At 40.6% G+C, this 15335-nt stretch overlaps 1 protein-coding gene across 2 annotated transcripts; it reads left to right on the forward strand.

Moving 5' to 3' along the window:
* The first annotated feature begins 526 nt into the window (after positions 1 to 526).
* LOC129203667 (epidermal retinol dehydrogenase 2-like) lies at positions 527 to 11315 on the forward strand. 2 transcript variants are annotated; one of them, XM_054818482.1, is made up of 7 exons: positions 527 to 779; positions 1661 to 2017; positions 5881 to 6012; positions 7417 to 7516; positions 9209 to 9353; positions 10351 to 10473; positions 10978 to 11315. In XM_054818482.1, the coding sequence occupies exons 2-7, from the start codon at positions 1688 to 1690 to the stop codon at positions 11069 to 11071; spliced, it is 924 nt and encodes a 307-aa protein (XP_054674457.1). In that variant the 5' UTR covers positions 527 to 779; positions 1661 to 1687; the 3' UTR covers positions 11072 to 11315. The 2 variants fall into 2 exon arrangements, with proteins under 2 accessions (XP_054674457.1, XP_054674456.1); XM_054818481.1 differs by having other exon boundaries at positions 527 to 756.
* Positions 11316 to 15335: the final 4020 nt, after the last annotated feature.

Genomic DNA, 15335 nt, shown 5'->3' on the forward strand with positions numbered 1-15335 from the left:
ATCGAGACAAGCTGAGAACATAACAGGAAAGGCAGAGTCTTACGGGCCTAAGTAGGAACATGGCCTTCTGTTCCATCTCGGGAAAAAAATACTGACTCTACAGTGGTGCGGGACTGCGGTTTTAAAGCTGGATAATGTGTGTATGGAAAACCCAGGAACCACGACTGTCATTTTAAAGATGTAAAACAATGATACTCAGGTGATTTCACTGTTTTATAGGGAAACACTTATGATCAGCGTCTTTATTCCCATTCCAGCAAATGGCCAAGCTGGAGAACAGTAATTTATGATATAAATTAAGAAGTGTTTAACTTCATAACTACAATGAAGTGGCAGCAGAGGAAGGAAAGAGCACTTGCTTTCCAAGTCCTTGGCCAGGTCGTTCCTCAAGTCCTAAGCGAGATGCCAACATGGGGTGCCAACCGGGGCAGGTCGGGCGCGGGAGAGGCGGCGATGCAGCAGCAAGGTTTCGTGACCCGGGAGCAGGGGGTGCCGCCCAACACACGGCTTTGGGAATCCACCCAGGACTGGCACCCGCTTCCCCAGAGCCGGGCGGCCTCCCCGCCACTCTCACGCACAACCCCGGCGGCGAAGCGCCGCCTGCCCCGGCCCCAGCCCCGCAGGTCCCCGGGCCGCCTCCGCCCCCGCACGGAGCCAAACCCCCGGGGGCGGGCTGGGCCGGGCCAGGCCGGGCAGGCCAAGACCGGGCCAAGCCAGGCCAGGCCAGGCCACCCCTGGCCCGCGGCGAGCAGGCAGGTGCGGGGCAGCGAGCGCCGGCGGTGAGAGCGGGGGGTCCCGCCGGCTGCGGGGGCCGGCGACCGCGCTGGCGGGGGGGCCGCGCAGCGGGACGGCGCCGGGGGCAGCCCGCCGAGGGAGGGGACGCTCGGGCCTGCCCCAGCAGGGCTGGAGGGAGGTGGGGAGGGGGCCAGAGCCGCGGGGAGACGGGAGTCACCCCCCGGGCCGGGAGCGCAGCCCGGCTGGGGGGGCGGGAGGCAGCGGGCTGGAGCCGGCGGGTCGGTGGTGGGGGCTCCGTCTCCGGAGCCTTGCCCTTCCCGTCCAAAATACTGTAAAGGAAACGGTGTGGTCTAAATGCAGGGCAAAAATCCTAATTCACAGGGCCATGCTTTTTTGTGTGGTTGGTAATTTGCTCACAAATGAAAATACGTGGCGTGATTTCGGCCATACGGCATTGGAAAATATACATGGCGTAGATGCGTTCCTGTTGCCCGCTTCCTGAAACGGTAGATCACCTTTTCTGCCAAGGAGGACACCTTCCTTTCTAAGGTTGATGTCAGGCCAGTGTTTTCAGTATTTTTTGTTCAGCTGATATCACCTCGCTGTGAAAACAAAGCACTCTACAGCCCTCCCCACAACATACCTGTATAAAGTGTATGTTACTAAACCTTTTAAAAAACTGAGATGGAAGCTGAGGACTCTGGAACAGAACAGCAGGTGTGTAGGATCTAGCAGAAGATATGTGCTTTATTCCTACTAGTAAGAAGGCAGGAGCTTTCACAAAACAAGGCTGTAGTAATGTATTTTGTACCTGCACAAAAGAACAATGTGAAAGAAATAGATGTTTAAAAGTCAATCTCTTTTTTTCAGTCAATATCTCAGTGTTTTGAAGGGCCAGTAACATATTTCTGTGTTTGCATAACAGAAGAGCGGTGTTTGTGCCTGAAAAATCATGTTCAACTTCAGAAGCATCCTGAAGATACTACAGTTCCTGAAATTATTATTTTGTTTATTTTTTGAGAATTTAATCTTACTCATATTTCCTCGATGCAAAAAAACTTTTGCTGGGGAAATAGTGCTTATTACTGGCTCTGCAAATGGGATTGGAAGGCAAATTGCCTTAAAATTTGCTCCTTTGGGAGCAACCTTGGTTCTTTGGGACATCAATGATGAAGGTAACAAAGAAACAAGCATATTAGCCCAAAATAATGGAGCTAAACGAGTGTTTGCCTACCACTGTGACTGCAGCAATAGGGAGGAGGTCTATGAACAGGCAGACAAGGTAAGATACAGCTTCTTACATCTGATTTTTTACTTCTTTTTTATAGTATATGCTATTGTTTTTTGTTTTTTTCCCAGAAACTACTATTCACTAAAGGGAAGTAATCGTGTAGGCCAACAACTTTCCATCTTTGACAAGTAGTTTCTAGATGGAACTGAACCTATGTTTGCAATAAAGTAACTGGGTTTAATCTGTTCTGTCGAGATTTATCCATTTCCAGTCTTTGTTGTAAGATGGTAACTTCTTTTAGATTAAGAGTGTGGTAAAACATGCAGCAGAGGTTAGCCAAACTTGTTTAGGCTTTAAAATTTCTTTAAGATACCAAGAAATAAATTAAATAATAATAATAAAAAAAAACCCAACAAAAGAAACACAACAGTGGAAATTATAAGGGGGATGTGTCCTTTTCTTTGTCCATTTGTTTAGAAAACTGTAGTTCTTGAAGGGTGCTGTGGGGTGTAATAGTTTCAGAAATACCATCAGGACATGGCTGGTCTCCAGTCAAATTGATGATTCAGCCTCAGTTTATTCTTTTGGTCAATCCAGCTGGAAAGTAAGGTAGCGAAGGACTCCATTTTAAATGAGACTCTTCTACTATGCTGTCCGAAGCTTTGTAAACTATTAGGTTTTTATTATTATTATCAGAGTCCAGAAATTGGACATTAAATTAACATTATTAATTTTAATTTGTCCTTAAACTACATACTGCCTGAAAATATTTCCCAGTATAACTTCACTTATAATCCAGTTAGACACTCTTCTGTTTTATCCAAGGATAAATTCTTCTGTTAAATTCTGAGTATGTATGCTTATATACATGACTCTTAAGTCACATCTTTGACATTCTGTGTCCGAAGGCATACATCAAAGAAATTAACTAAAATATTTCATGACACATGAATGTTGATAGATTGTTGTGGAATAGCCTTGAAATGTAACATTAATTTTCTATGAGTTGTCAGGGAGGCTCTTTCTTTTGTGGTTGTTGCTTTTAATTTTAACCAAATCAGATTAATTCTTTCTGAACATGGCTATGAAAGTTTGAAATAAATGTTTTTCCTCAAGAAATGGTCCTGATGAAAAGTACTTCTAAAGGGTGAAGTGGATTCAGGATCTGTAAGTATCTGGAACTGCAATTCCCGTGCTTGCAGTCAGCAAGGTATTATTTTACCCGTACTTGTTAGCAGCATTTGGGGCGCAGCCAACTAGCAGTGCACAGGAAAAAAACCCCACAATCCATGGTGATAGGTGTTAAGAATCACAAGTGGGATCGCAGTCTTACTTGAACAGTGGTGGCAGGGATGTATCATACCATAATAGTATGTCTGCAGAGATGCAAGCTGTTGAGTGTCCTGGCCTGTGCTGACCTAATACACAGTGGTCAAGGAGGATGTTCTTTGACAATTACTTGGGCAGTACAGATGATGTGATCCTCACCGTGTAAGACATTGATTATGACTCCTGCAATTTTGGAGTAAGAATCCCAGTAATTTTAACAATCTTAATATCTGTTATCACTTCCCAGCAAGATGAAAAATCAGTCTGAGCAACTTGTGGTCAGTACTTCAAATGTAATGCTTGATCTTTATTTGCAATGATACAATAAATCAAATGGCAATTCTTCTAGAATCCTCTTTTCACAAGAAAAAAACCAAGAATTTACCAAGATCAAATGTCTTTAAAAAATAACATTTTAAATTGGCATTAAATCCCTACTCCTATAAATGCTATCTGCTTCTTGCAAAGACATGCACCAAAATGATTAGTTTCAGCTTTTGTAAGTAATTTCTCTGTTACTTTCCTATTGATGCTGAATGTTTTGAAATGATTTGTTTGTTCTTAGTTTAGCAGAGTCTCAAATGTTTGTTTTGTGCACTCAAGTAATTCTCAATCTCCCAACACATTAACTGAATCAGCCACAGGGCTCCAGCCTGCCGAATTTGCTGTGCCCGTATCAGCAGAGAGTATTCTGAAGTGCACAGACTGACCTACAAGCAGAAACTCAAAGAACTGTTTCAAATTCAGGAATTGCTGCTAAGGCGTTAATTATTGTTAATGATATCTTTGTAGGTATTTGTATGAATTGAACAGTGGAACCCAAAATTTTTTTAAAGTGAGAGTTTTTCAGCCAGGGGTCTCCTCTACTCTTGCAAATATTTGCAATTTTTTGATTGGTAATAAGAAAAAATCTTGAACTTGGACACAGAAGATAAAGAAATAGCAGAAAAGTTAAATTAATTGCTTTTATTTGGTATAGTCACTGCGGAAAAACTTAGGTATTTTCCCATAATGGAAGCTTTCTTTCTAGGAAGTAAATCAGATCATTGAAGTCCCTGAAGAAGAGGGTTTAGAATAAACTGATGAAGTGAGTAGCAACTAATTTTCAGGATCAGGCAGTGTCCACCTGGGAATTCCGAAGGAAATCAGATATGGATCTCATGAGCTAGAAATGCGTGGGGAGTGTTTTGCTACAACAGGTGTCCAAGGAACAAAGACTAGCAAATATGCCAGTTTTAAAGAGCACTTGAGAGGACATCAAGAAACTACAAACATGTCATACAGAAAATTGGTGGAAATTATAATAAAGAATAGAATTAATAGACACCTGGAGAAATGAATATTTGGGAATAATCAGCTTGACTTTTTGTAAATGGAAGTCAGGCTTCCCACGCTTTTTGGGGGTAGTGAGTAAACAGCTGAAATGAGGCCAGATTTAAAAAAAAAAAATGCTGCTGCGTTGTCATGTGAAGAAAAAGAGTGAGGAGAAGGTACAGGTACATCCCGCAAGGGATGAGTTGGGTAATCCTGCCATACTTGGCAGTATTTAGATTTGCATGCATTTGTGCAGGTGGAAAGGTGCTCGTGTGTGAGCCCTGCTGGTCTGTGACAAGGAGAGTGCCTGACACGGCTGGAGGAACATCAAACGAGTCTTCACTGAACGCTAAGGTTCAGGAAGGTCAAAGGAAGGTCAAATGTTGGGGCCTCAGATCCAGGCACCTATTTCCAAATTGCCAGACAGCAGCAAATCTGTGATTTTTATGTTTTTGTAATTATTCTGTAGTTTTTGAGACATCAAATACCCGTTTGCCTCTAGCACAGAAATCTCTGCAGTGAGCCTGATTCTTAATACTATAAGTAAATCTTGGCCATCTGCTTTGATATAAATGCAAATCATGGCATAAAATCTTTTTATAGCAAACCCAAATTGAGTTAATGGTGATTTTGACCTTTTCTCCAAGTGATGTTATTTGTCTATTTCATGGTACATGCTTCTGTACTCAAAAGATTGGTGGCCCCCAGGGATCTGTGCTGAATTCTCTCCTGTTCAGTAGAAACGATCTGGAAAAGGGATTGAACAGGCTTGGCTGAGGAATACAGATTCTCACAATACCAGAAATAGGGGACAAGAAATGTTTGGGTTGCAATTAAAGCATGCTCACTGTGCACACTAAAGCTTTGTAACTTATTACCTTAGGTTCCTGTGGAAACCCAAAGTATTCTGAGGTTGAGGAATCAATTAGAGAAATTCTTGGGGGACAAAAAAAATCATTGTGATATATTAAATACAAAGATATAGATCCTTATCTGTCTTAGGAAGATCCTAAGCCGCAGAGTGTGAAATGCTGAGTACTACACTGGAGGAGACCTTAGTGTCCTGGTCCTTTTTTACTGCTTTCAACCATGGGACAAGGGCTATGGGGGGCTAGGTGGACCTTTGATCTGATGCAGTACAACAGTTCTTATATACTTACATTTCCAGTAGAGATATAAATAATTGCAAATATCACTAAACATTTTCATACACAGAGCACAAGAGGCAAGGATACCTTCTAAAGCTTTCTGTTTATCCTTTTTTTATTCAGGTTAGAAAAGAAGTTGGGGACGTTACTATTCTAATCAATAATGCTGGCATACTGCTTGGGAAAAAGTTCTGTGATATTCCAGATGCAGATTTTGAAAAGACCTTAAGAGTCAACTTCCTCTCTCAAGTCTGGGTAATGTATTTTTTTCTCTCTTGGGTGTCTGAAAGGTACAGCCAAGTGGTTTTAGTGTGAAAAATCACCATGGTGGCATGTACCTGGGGAACTCGATTTGGAATAGGGATGGGAAGGGCCTTGAATGGGGGAGGATACATTTTTTTAGTCACCCTATAATTGAAGACACACCAAATTGACAATCTCCCCATTATGTCACAGTAATATTAACACAAACCTGCCCGGGCACTTTGCTAAATCCAAAGTTTGTGCAACCATATCATGAAATGTGCTCTATACGTAACAGCTGTGGCTGAGTTAATGCTGATGTGATGGCACGTGACTTTCCTACTCCTGATGTTTGCTGGCATCAGTGTTTTGTCTAATAGGCTTGTGGCATTCAGGGAGGCACAGCTATGTTGCATGTGTTGGTGTCAGTCTTCAGGTTGTGCTTTCATTCCTAGTCACCCTTTCCTTAATGTACATAGAAAACTAATCTAGATAGTATGTATTATCTTTGTTGTTTTGGTGGGGTTTTTTCATACCTCTGAAGGAATTTGCTGCTATTTGGGATCTCACTTGACCTTTAGGAGGTTTTGTAGTGAGGGAGTGTTACTCTTGCCTGCTCTTGCATTTGTTGTTTATATGCCCGAGTGAGCAGCCTGCATCAGGGAAAAATGTAGCATTATTGCAAATCCCTCTCTAAATGGCATTCATCAGCAGAAAATCATTGCGGATAGAAGTCCTCTAATCATTGCCCAGTCCACAGAGCATCATTCTTCCAAATAGTTGAGCCAGAGGGAGATGTTCTTCCTAGCAGGTCTGAAGGGACATGGGGCAGGAGGACAGTGACTGTGAGCCCTCAACCAAAAAATCATGTACCAGGCACACACATTTGGAGTTGAATAGACATTGCAGCACACCTCAGCTATTGAAAAAAATTTATTACTGCTTTGTATTTTTTCTTCTCTTCCCCCTCATAAAACACTAGCATCCTGCTTATATATATTAGTTAACATCACCCACAGTGGAGGTGTGGGGGCCCGGAGTTGTCAGTGAGGGTTGTAACAAACAGGGCCCGTAGGCAGCTGAACTCCCCTTGATGTGTTGACTTCTAGCTCCCTCTTGTGTACCAAATCTTTGGTAATAGTCAGAGGACTCCAACTGTGAGGAACCAGGAGGCAGAGACAAAACAAAATTTGCTGCTTTTAATCACACGATTTTAATGCTGACAGATATTCAGAGAGAGGGCAGCCACGCAAGGAAATGCTGTCTCTCATTTATAAATTCTTACAGAGACAGAAGGTCAGTTGGGCATCTTGTATATTGAAGCCCCAAAAAGCAAATCGGGTTGTAAAGTCTAATTTGAAATGCAACATTTTTAGCACATCTAGTTATAATGCGGTTTATTTATATGTCTCTCAGACTTGCAAGGCCTTTCTTCCAGCCATGATTGCCTGTAACCGTGGACACCTGGTTAGCATGGGCAGTGTAGCAGGATTGTTGGGAGTCCACAGAATGTCAGGTTAGTATCGTCAAGTGCTATTTTGAATTAGATCTACATACCAATAACTTTTCTTGGAGATCTCATAAATGCTTGGCTGAAGCAGTTCATACTGACATACTGAGCACTCAGGAAGAACTTGCAGATAGGAAAGGTGGTGGTGTATTGAAGAGGATGGTGGTGGCATGTTCCCTGAGTGGCACGGGGAGCTCACTGCAGATTTTACTGTCTGACTGCAGCCTGTCTTATCTCCACAGAAGAAGGGCAATATGGCTCATATGTGTGCAGTGGGAGGGAGCCCTGCGTACAGGTTGTCTAACACTTTCTCATGGCAGGTTTTCTGCAGATGAATGTTCAGAGCCCTGAGACTTACGTGGGTTATACCTAGAACTATACATTTAGATGGGAAATGGTTTTCAGGTCCAGAAGGCATTTTGGCAGAATTTTCATTAAAATTAATTTGAATGAACTGTGTTTTAAGCTATTTAACAGCTCCATGTTCTCAGCTGTTTCCCTCAGAAGAGTCGTCTGCTACAGTCCTATTTCATCAGCCTGGGTCTGCTGCCCAGTCTCTCCTCAAGCCTCTCTGACATCCTGATCGTATCTCTTAGGTCGTCCTATGAGAATGTGAACTTCAGTGTCATAAGTATCTCTTGTTTTTTCTGCTGATTGATGGTGTTACTCTAGTGTTTGTTTGCCACCTGTTATTGTTGGATCAGATTCGGTATTGATAATAGGTCACATCCAACTTTCATCATTTAACTGTAAGACTTATGAGAATGGAGCTGTCCATCCATGCATTTTAACTTTTTACACCTTAGCTACGCATTTTGAGGTTGTATGGTTCCATCATCCACTATGGGTGAATCCCTGAAGAATAACAAACTGCCTCTGATGCCAGTTTTTGAAGTTACTCTTTTAGCAAAATTGGATTTCATTGCATCTAACAACTATTTTCACATGCATTTGAAAAAGCCTTAGGAAACCACATGTAAATTCCTGTATTAAAATACGGTTCTTACAGCTGCAAAATTATAGAATAAATTGGGTTGGAAGGAATCTCTGGAGGTCATTTGGTCCATACTCCCAAATAAAAGCAGTCCCAACTTAGATCAGGTTACACAGGGCCTTGTGAGGGCAAATTTTGATTATCTCCAAGGATGGAGTTCCATACGTTCATCAAACAATAAAAATCAGACAAGATTCAGTCTTCTCAGGCAAACAAAATGGTATTGTAGTTGCAGGGCAAATCAGAAGAAGGAGTAATATAGGTTGAAGCAGTACTTATAAGTCAGGTATTAAGATTTTACCACTAGAAATAGTTCTTACTGAAATGTAACCTGTGATATTAGAGAGTGAAGACATTCTGAACTGGAAGAGTGCCTGGCTTGTACATGAGTATCTAGAAATGCACATAAAATGTTGAATAAGCTCATCTGCCTATATCTCTGTATAGTGCACTGAAAAAAAGTCCTCTGGAAAGGTTTAATTTTATCCTTAGACAACTGCACATCAGTCACAGGAAGAGCCATTAACTTTCAGAGTTAGCATCACCAACATGCACAGCATCCTTAAAATACTAATTACAAGACTGCTAATTACATAACTAATATCAGGGCTTAAATAGTGTTACAAAACATTAAATTCTGTATATAACGCTTACTGTGGTGCTTTTGACATACTTTGGATATTTCTTCTTTCTTCACTTTTCAGATTATGCTGGAAGTAAGTTTGCAGTCATTGGGATGATGGAAGCCATAGATTCGGAACTGTATCATGCAGGAAAACGAGGCATTAAAACCACAGTCATTTGCCCTTATTTTATTAACACCGAATTAGCTAAAGGTTTTCAAACCCAGTAAGTAAAACTTAGATCATGTACTATTTAATTTGTAAAAAATAATCATTATTCACTAGATATGCCATATTCAGTCTCTAACTATTATAGGGTTGATTTGCTTTTCAGTTCAGTATTTTTGCCCTATTGGCACATACAACTCTGTCTCCTGACATAAGAAATCCAAGCTTGTATACAATTGATAACTGACGTGCAACAGGGACTGCATAATACCCTTGCAGTCAAGGAATGGTTAGGGATGCACGGCAGTATTTAAGGCAACCTTATTTGTCAGTAGAATGGGCACTGATGAGGTTCTCTGCCCCATGTACTTTTGGCGCAGTGATTACAGTTACGGCTGTCAGGATACCCATGACTTATCATTATTAACTGTATTAGCAGGTACTACACTTAGATAAGCGAGAATAGCTGTAGTGGTGGTAGTATCTGGTGGGTTGCTGTATTGTAGTGATGGTAGAGGCTGCAGGCACCGAGTTAGCCATTGCAGTAGTGCAATACCAGTGATCTTGGTTTTTCAGTGCTCTGTTTCTGCTTCCACCATTCATCATCCTGTAGTAGCATATATTATGCAGAGCACAGCCTTTCTCCTGGCTGGAAACTGGCCTACTCCTGGTCTGTGTAACTGTCACCTCAACATCTACAGTAGAAAAGGAGGAGGTGTGCGGAGGGCGGAACTCATCCATAGAACAGCAGGTACTATGGATTAACTGGGAAGTTTTCAATGCCAGAATTATTGCGGGTATTAACTTTGTTAGGGTCTGAGCAGGGCTTGCACAAAAAGTTACTCATTAGTCAAAAAAATGCACAATATCACCAAAGTTTTTTCAATTTATTTTGATGATGGAAGGAACAAAGAGGATTGGAGACTCCTTTTCAAGACTACTTGAGGGGATGGCAAAAAAATCTTAAATTATTTAATTAAATTATTTCTGTGTTAGAATACATCTCAAAAGTAAAGTTTTGTAATTTCATAATGCTTTGTTTCTTGTTTCACCAGAAACACCCTTTTCCTTCCTGTTTATGATGCAGAATATATAGCCAGCAAGATCATGGATGCAATTCAAAAGGAAAAGTTTTACCTAATCATGCCTCTGACTTTACGCTTTATTGGTTTCAAAACGTAAGAATGTGACTCATCTTCTAGTATTGCCTTCTTTCCTTTGCCATAGGCCCGCAAAATCAGCAGGAAAGTTTAGTGAAAATAGTCCTTTAGTTAGTATTACTGCAGTCAATCAAGTTGTATGTACCCAATTATGAAGAAACAGTGATTTAAAGTTTTAATAATCGAGGTGAATAGCATTCCTTTGGCCACTTCTGTCTCTAATATACGTCTTAAGCTATAGTTGGGTATAGAAATTTCAAAACTTTTCCTGGGATGGTACACTGGGAGCAATGCCTGGGCTAGAGCTGTCTGCTTCCAGGAACTGCCTCCACCACCAGCTGGGCTTTCACAAAATGGCTTGGTCTGTCATTCATTTTCCCCACTTATTGCATGGGAGCGCCAAGCATGTTATTGTCAGACATTAGAAGTATTTAGCACATATAACGAATTTATCATTTCTTTATTGACAGAGTACATTATTTTAAAAAAACCATAAGGCTAACTTGGTGTTTGTCTCATCAGTCTCATTCCTAGAAAAATGGTACTACTCTTAGAATCGTGCCTTCAGATCGCCAGCAGCTTGGATAAAGCCTTTGGTCAGAAGAAAAAGGATTGAAATCAAAATATTCTGAAGACCTTGAGTGCCATCTAATTGAGAATTTTCAGTAAAAAGTAATTTTGAATCATGTTTACTCTTTGACAGAATATTTGCTTCTTGTATGATATTTGGCATTGGTCAAATGCAATTTAATTCTTCATAACTGTCTTTTAATCGCTGATTTTTAGCCACAAGCTGTTCTCTCATTTCATGATGGCATGCTGGTTTACCTGTGCTTTCAATAAAAATCAGTAACACCAGGCAGGGAGGTTTGACTTCATTTCATAGTCTGAATTCTCAATTTCTGAGCAAAATCTCAAAGCATGGGAAAAACACACTACGGTTCATGCAGAAAGGAAAAAAAACCACAAAGCATGTGACATATTTCCCTCTCAGGGTCAAAATAGCGCTGCAGTTCACAGAAAGCTGACATGAAGAAGGGTGCTGTGGGATGATGTGCTCTGGCTGGCGAGCCACATGGGGAACCTGTGTCCCGAAGAGGAGTGAACTGCAGTGAGTGCTAATAAAGTGTGTGCAGCGCTCTGCTGCTTACTGTGCTCCTCGTTAGTCACAGCACACTTTTCTAAACATAATTCCACGGCAAGCGTGTGCCTTGGTTTTAATCCATGGCTAGAGGCTGATACCGGATCATTTATCAAAGGCTGTGGCTTAGAAAGAGCATTTGTAAAACCAGCAGTGGCAAAAAATCATGTGCCTACTCATAAAGGAAAGATGATGAAGCCCCACAATCAGAAGAAGCAGGCACGGAAAAATCCTTTATAGAAATTACTTATATGGTAATTAATTGCCTCTATAAATTTTGTAAACACTTCCTACAACAGAAGAGTCAGAGTTCATAGACACGGCTCTGCGGTGAGCATCTGCTGTAGGCAGCTGCATGGTGGGCACTGGTGAAGTCCATAGGCATCCGACTCCCTTCGCTGACCCTAGAGACACCTATGTGGCTTTGAAGCACCCTGCTGAGGCCAGGTAATTGGGTTAAGGTGGTGTGTCCCAGGTTAGGTCCCTAAGTCAGCAGCTGAATCTGGACCCGCAAACTGGTCCACACAATTCTCTTTAGTTTCAGTGACCTTAGTAAAATTACTTAGAAAATTGTTGACTTGAGAGTATTGTGAGGAATCTGTGCAAGAAGTCTTTGTTTGGCAGGTTTTTGAGTAACATTTGAAAAATCATTAAAATTTAAAATGATATAGGTATTATGTTAGGCGACCAAGAAACAAATTTTCATGGACTACATTGCTTTTCAGAGACTGCCTTTTCAATGAGGTAGCCTGTTTGTTAGTGCGAAACTGAGCTCTGCTGTAAACCATTGGAAAAGAAATATAGACAGGAGGAATACCTCATGTATTCTTGGACAATTATGGGATGGCTCTTGGGCAAAATCTCTTCTTATATTTGGAAAGAAGTCACATCCATCTCCTTCAACTGTCTCTAAATGAAATTACAACCTAAAGATCCTAAAGGCAAAAATTCCCCAAGAGCAAAAGTTCAGAGATTAGTGATGCAAAAGTATGTGCTGGTACTTAACTGATAAAAAACAATCCTCATCAAATTATCAGAAAATGCTAACAGAAAACATTCCTAATTTGCTTAATTTAAAAATAAATAAATAAATTGCAACCAGAATAGGAAACCTACAAAGCATAGTTTATAAAACTCCACTGTAAGGAATTAAAGAGACCCTTGAACGGTCACCTCTTGCCCACATTTGTCACCATATTTCTATCGTACTTAACTAACCCCATACTTTCAAGCTCCCTTCCAGCTACAAATGCCCGTAAGAGTGCACACTCCAATTAAAAAACTATTTTTTTAAATCCCAGTGTTTTCAAAGTACACATACATTCAGTAAATTCTTTAATGTACCCTGAAGATATTATGGGGAAAATTTTAGCTGAGAGAAGGAAAAAGCTATCTGAAGTTTGGCTTTTTGGAAAGCAAGGTTTATTGATTTATATTTTGAAAAGCTCTCTAGGTGATCAGTAATTGAAATATGTGTTTCTTCCAACTAATGAGCCAGGAACAAAGTCTAAATTGCTCCTTGCAAATAACGATCCTTTCCTCAACTGCAAACAAGTATGTTAAATATTGAGATTCCCCTATTCCACATGAATGTTGCAATTTGGCTCTAGATCTATGATTGCTTTTAAGTATGGTTACAGGAGACCACACAAATTCTATTGGCATTATATTTGTGAATGTATTGTGGGCCTGAATATGCTTAAGACATAATTTCATTGCTTGTGCTGTAGAGCTTATGAACAGGGCTCATCATAAGGTGAAAGACATACATTTTAAAATGCTTTGTAAAATGAGGCTCCCATTTGAAGTAGCTACCTGTTAGTGACATTAAGATTTGGTGGCCTAGCCATCATTAAAAATCTGATATGTCAGGATGAAATATTTGCAGCCAAAGAGCACATTGTAAGGGCTCTCCTTTCAGTACCCTTTTTTTTTTTTTTTTTAACTAAAATATGCCAACCTTACTGCTGACATTTGCAGTTTTAAGTTTACCATGTACATACACAGGACATAAGAAGATTAAGAAGAATATAAAGGAAACAACGCTTTATTTTCTAAGCCATATTCCACCTGCCCTGCATAGCCACCCTGCAGAGCCTTACTCTGTATTGCTGCAGTCTCAGCCAAGGGCACTCTTTGGCTCCATTTCTTCTAGCTAATCTGCTTGTCTCAAGAAGGAATTTGTAAAGATTAGACTTTCTAAGTCTCACAGTGATCTGTTAGATCTTCTTATCAGCCCCAGAAATCAGGAACTCATTCTTTTCTATGAAAATATGAGGTCAATATTTCATTCTTTTTTATTTTTACAAAAGAAGAAGTGTGATGGATCCTGTAAGCCAAGACCTTCCTATTTAAGTTCAGAAGAAGTGACTGGATGCTGTTCCTGGTTTTCAGTACAAAATTATTTTTGGTGTTTTGAAACATACTGTGCCACTTAAGAAGTATCCCAGAGTTACTGACAACTCCTGAGTAACTGTGCTTTCCTTTTTTGAGGTTTTCATCTTAGTCATAATTCCTCCACGCGAAAACAATGTTGCAGGGGAAATTCTGTTAGTGCTGAAGCTGCAGATGGGACTGGAAGGCAGTTTATCTTCATTTTTTCTCATTTTGGAGGAACCCAGGTTCACCGTAAAACTGATGAAGAAGAGACAAGTGGATTAGCAGGATTAGCCATGGGCTCAATCTACCTGTGTTGCTGCATCAATACAGAGATAATCCGTGGTGTCAGATAAAATACAGTTTCTTGCTCTTGTTTCATACCCATTAGTACAACACACCTTTTCAGATCATGTTTTGCTTCCAGAGGAAGTTGTAGAATCACATATCTTATAAAGATCATTAATCATACTCAAACTATAAGCATTTTGAGGAAACAAACGTTTGAGTGATGATGGGTCACCTTGTAATCTATCAAAAATCTTTAAATAAACCTTAGTGGCAACCACATGCAACTTTAATTTCTCAGCAATTTCTGGAACCTCTTGGATATTTCAGTGCCACTCTGTGACACTCCCTGAGCAAGGGCTCAGGTGGGTTTGGTGGTATGCAGCACCCCATGACTCCTTAACTCCCAGAGCATGAGGAAGAGAGAGGCTCACTGTAGCACCTTGTCCCATTAAGTCCACGGGCTGGACGGCTCAGTGCAGCTTAGTTCCTGCCCTGCATCAAAGCTTCTTCTTGAGGAAGAGCATTTTCAAAGCATCTGCAGAAAGCAGAGAATATAGTATGATATAAATGTACGACACACTAAACCATAGACATCGTTACGCAGCAGCCTTTTAGGCTCAGACCCAAAATGTCTGCAGTTCCTTCTGGGTGTATAATGCGCTGTCATAGCCAAATCAGAATAACCACCTGAAATACACAGCTTTAATGAAGACAGCCATTGCATGGAGATGGAGATACATTACATATGTTCTCCTACATTTTTTAATTCATCTTTTACTTGAGAGACAAAAGTTTCCACCCAATCGAATTCATTTTATATTCCCTATAAGTCATCGCTGCAATTTCTTATATATGCTCAAATTATTCATTTGTATACTTAAGCATGTAACAACAGCTTAGAGACACTGAGGTGTAACTTGCAGCACATCATAGAAACAACTGGACTTTCCCAGAAATTCTAATAGCTTGTTCTGTTTAATCACCTGAATTGGTATTATCCCATTAAATTATAAAACATTCCCAGAACAACCTCAGGCTTTCCAAAGGCCCCATCACCCTCCATAAATGTTAG

Source organism: Grus americana, chromosome 2 (genome assembly GCF_028858705.1).
Source record: "Grus americana isolate bGruAme1 chromosome 2, bGruAme1.mat, whole genome shotgun sequence".
NCBI classification, from domain to species: Eukaryota; Metazoa; Chordata; class Aves; order Gruiformes; family Gruidae; genus Grus; species Grus americana.

Excerpts from the sequence above, each read along its gene's own strand:
- LOC129203667 (XM_054818482.1), top strand. The coding sequence starts at position 1,688 with ATGTTCAACTTCAGAAGCATCCTGAAGATACTACAGTTCCTGAAATTA. Across the intron at positions 6,013-7,416 it reads ACTTCCTCTCTCAAGTCTGG|ACTTGCAAGGCCTTTCTTCC; the intron begins GTAATGTATTTT and ends TATGTCTCTCAG. Across the intron at positions 9,354-10,350 it reads GCTAAAGGTTTTCAAACCCA|AAACACCCTTTTCCTTCCTG; the intron begins GTAAGTAAAACT and ends TTGTTTCACCAG.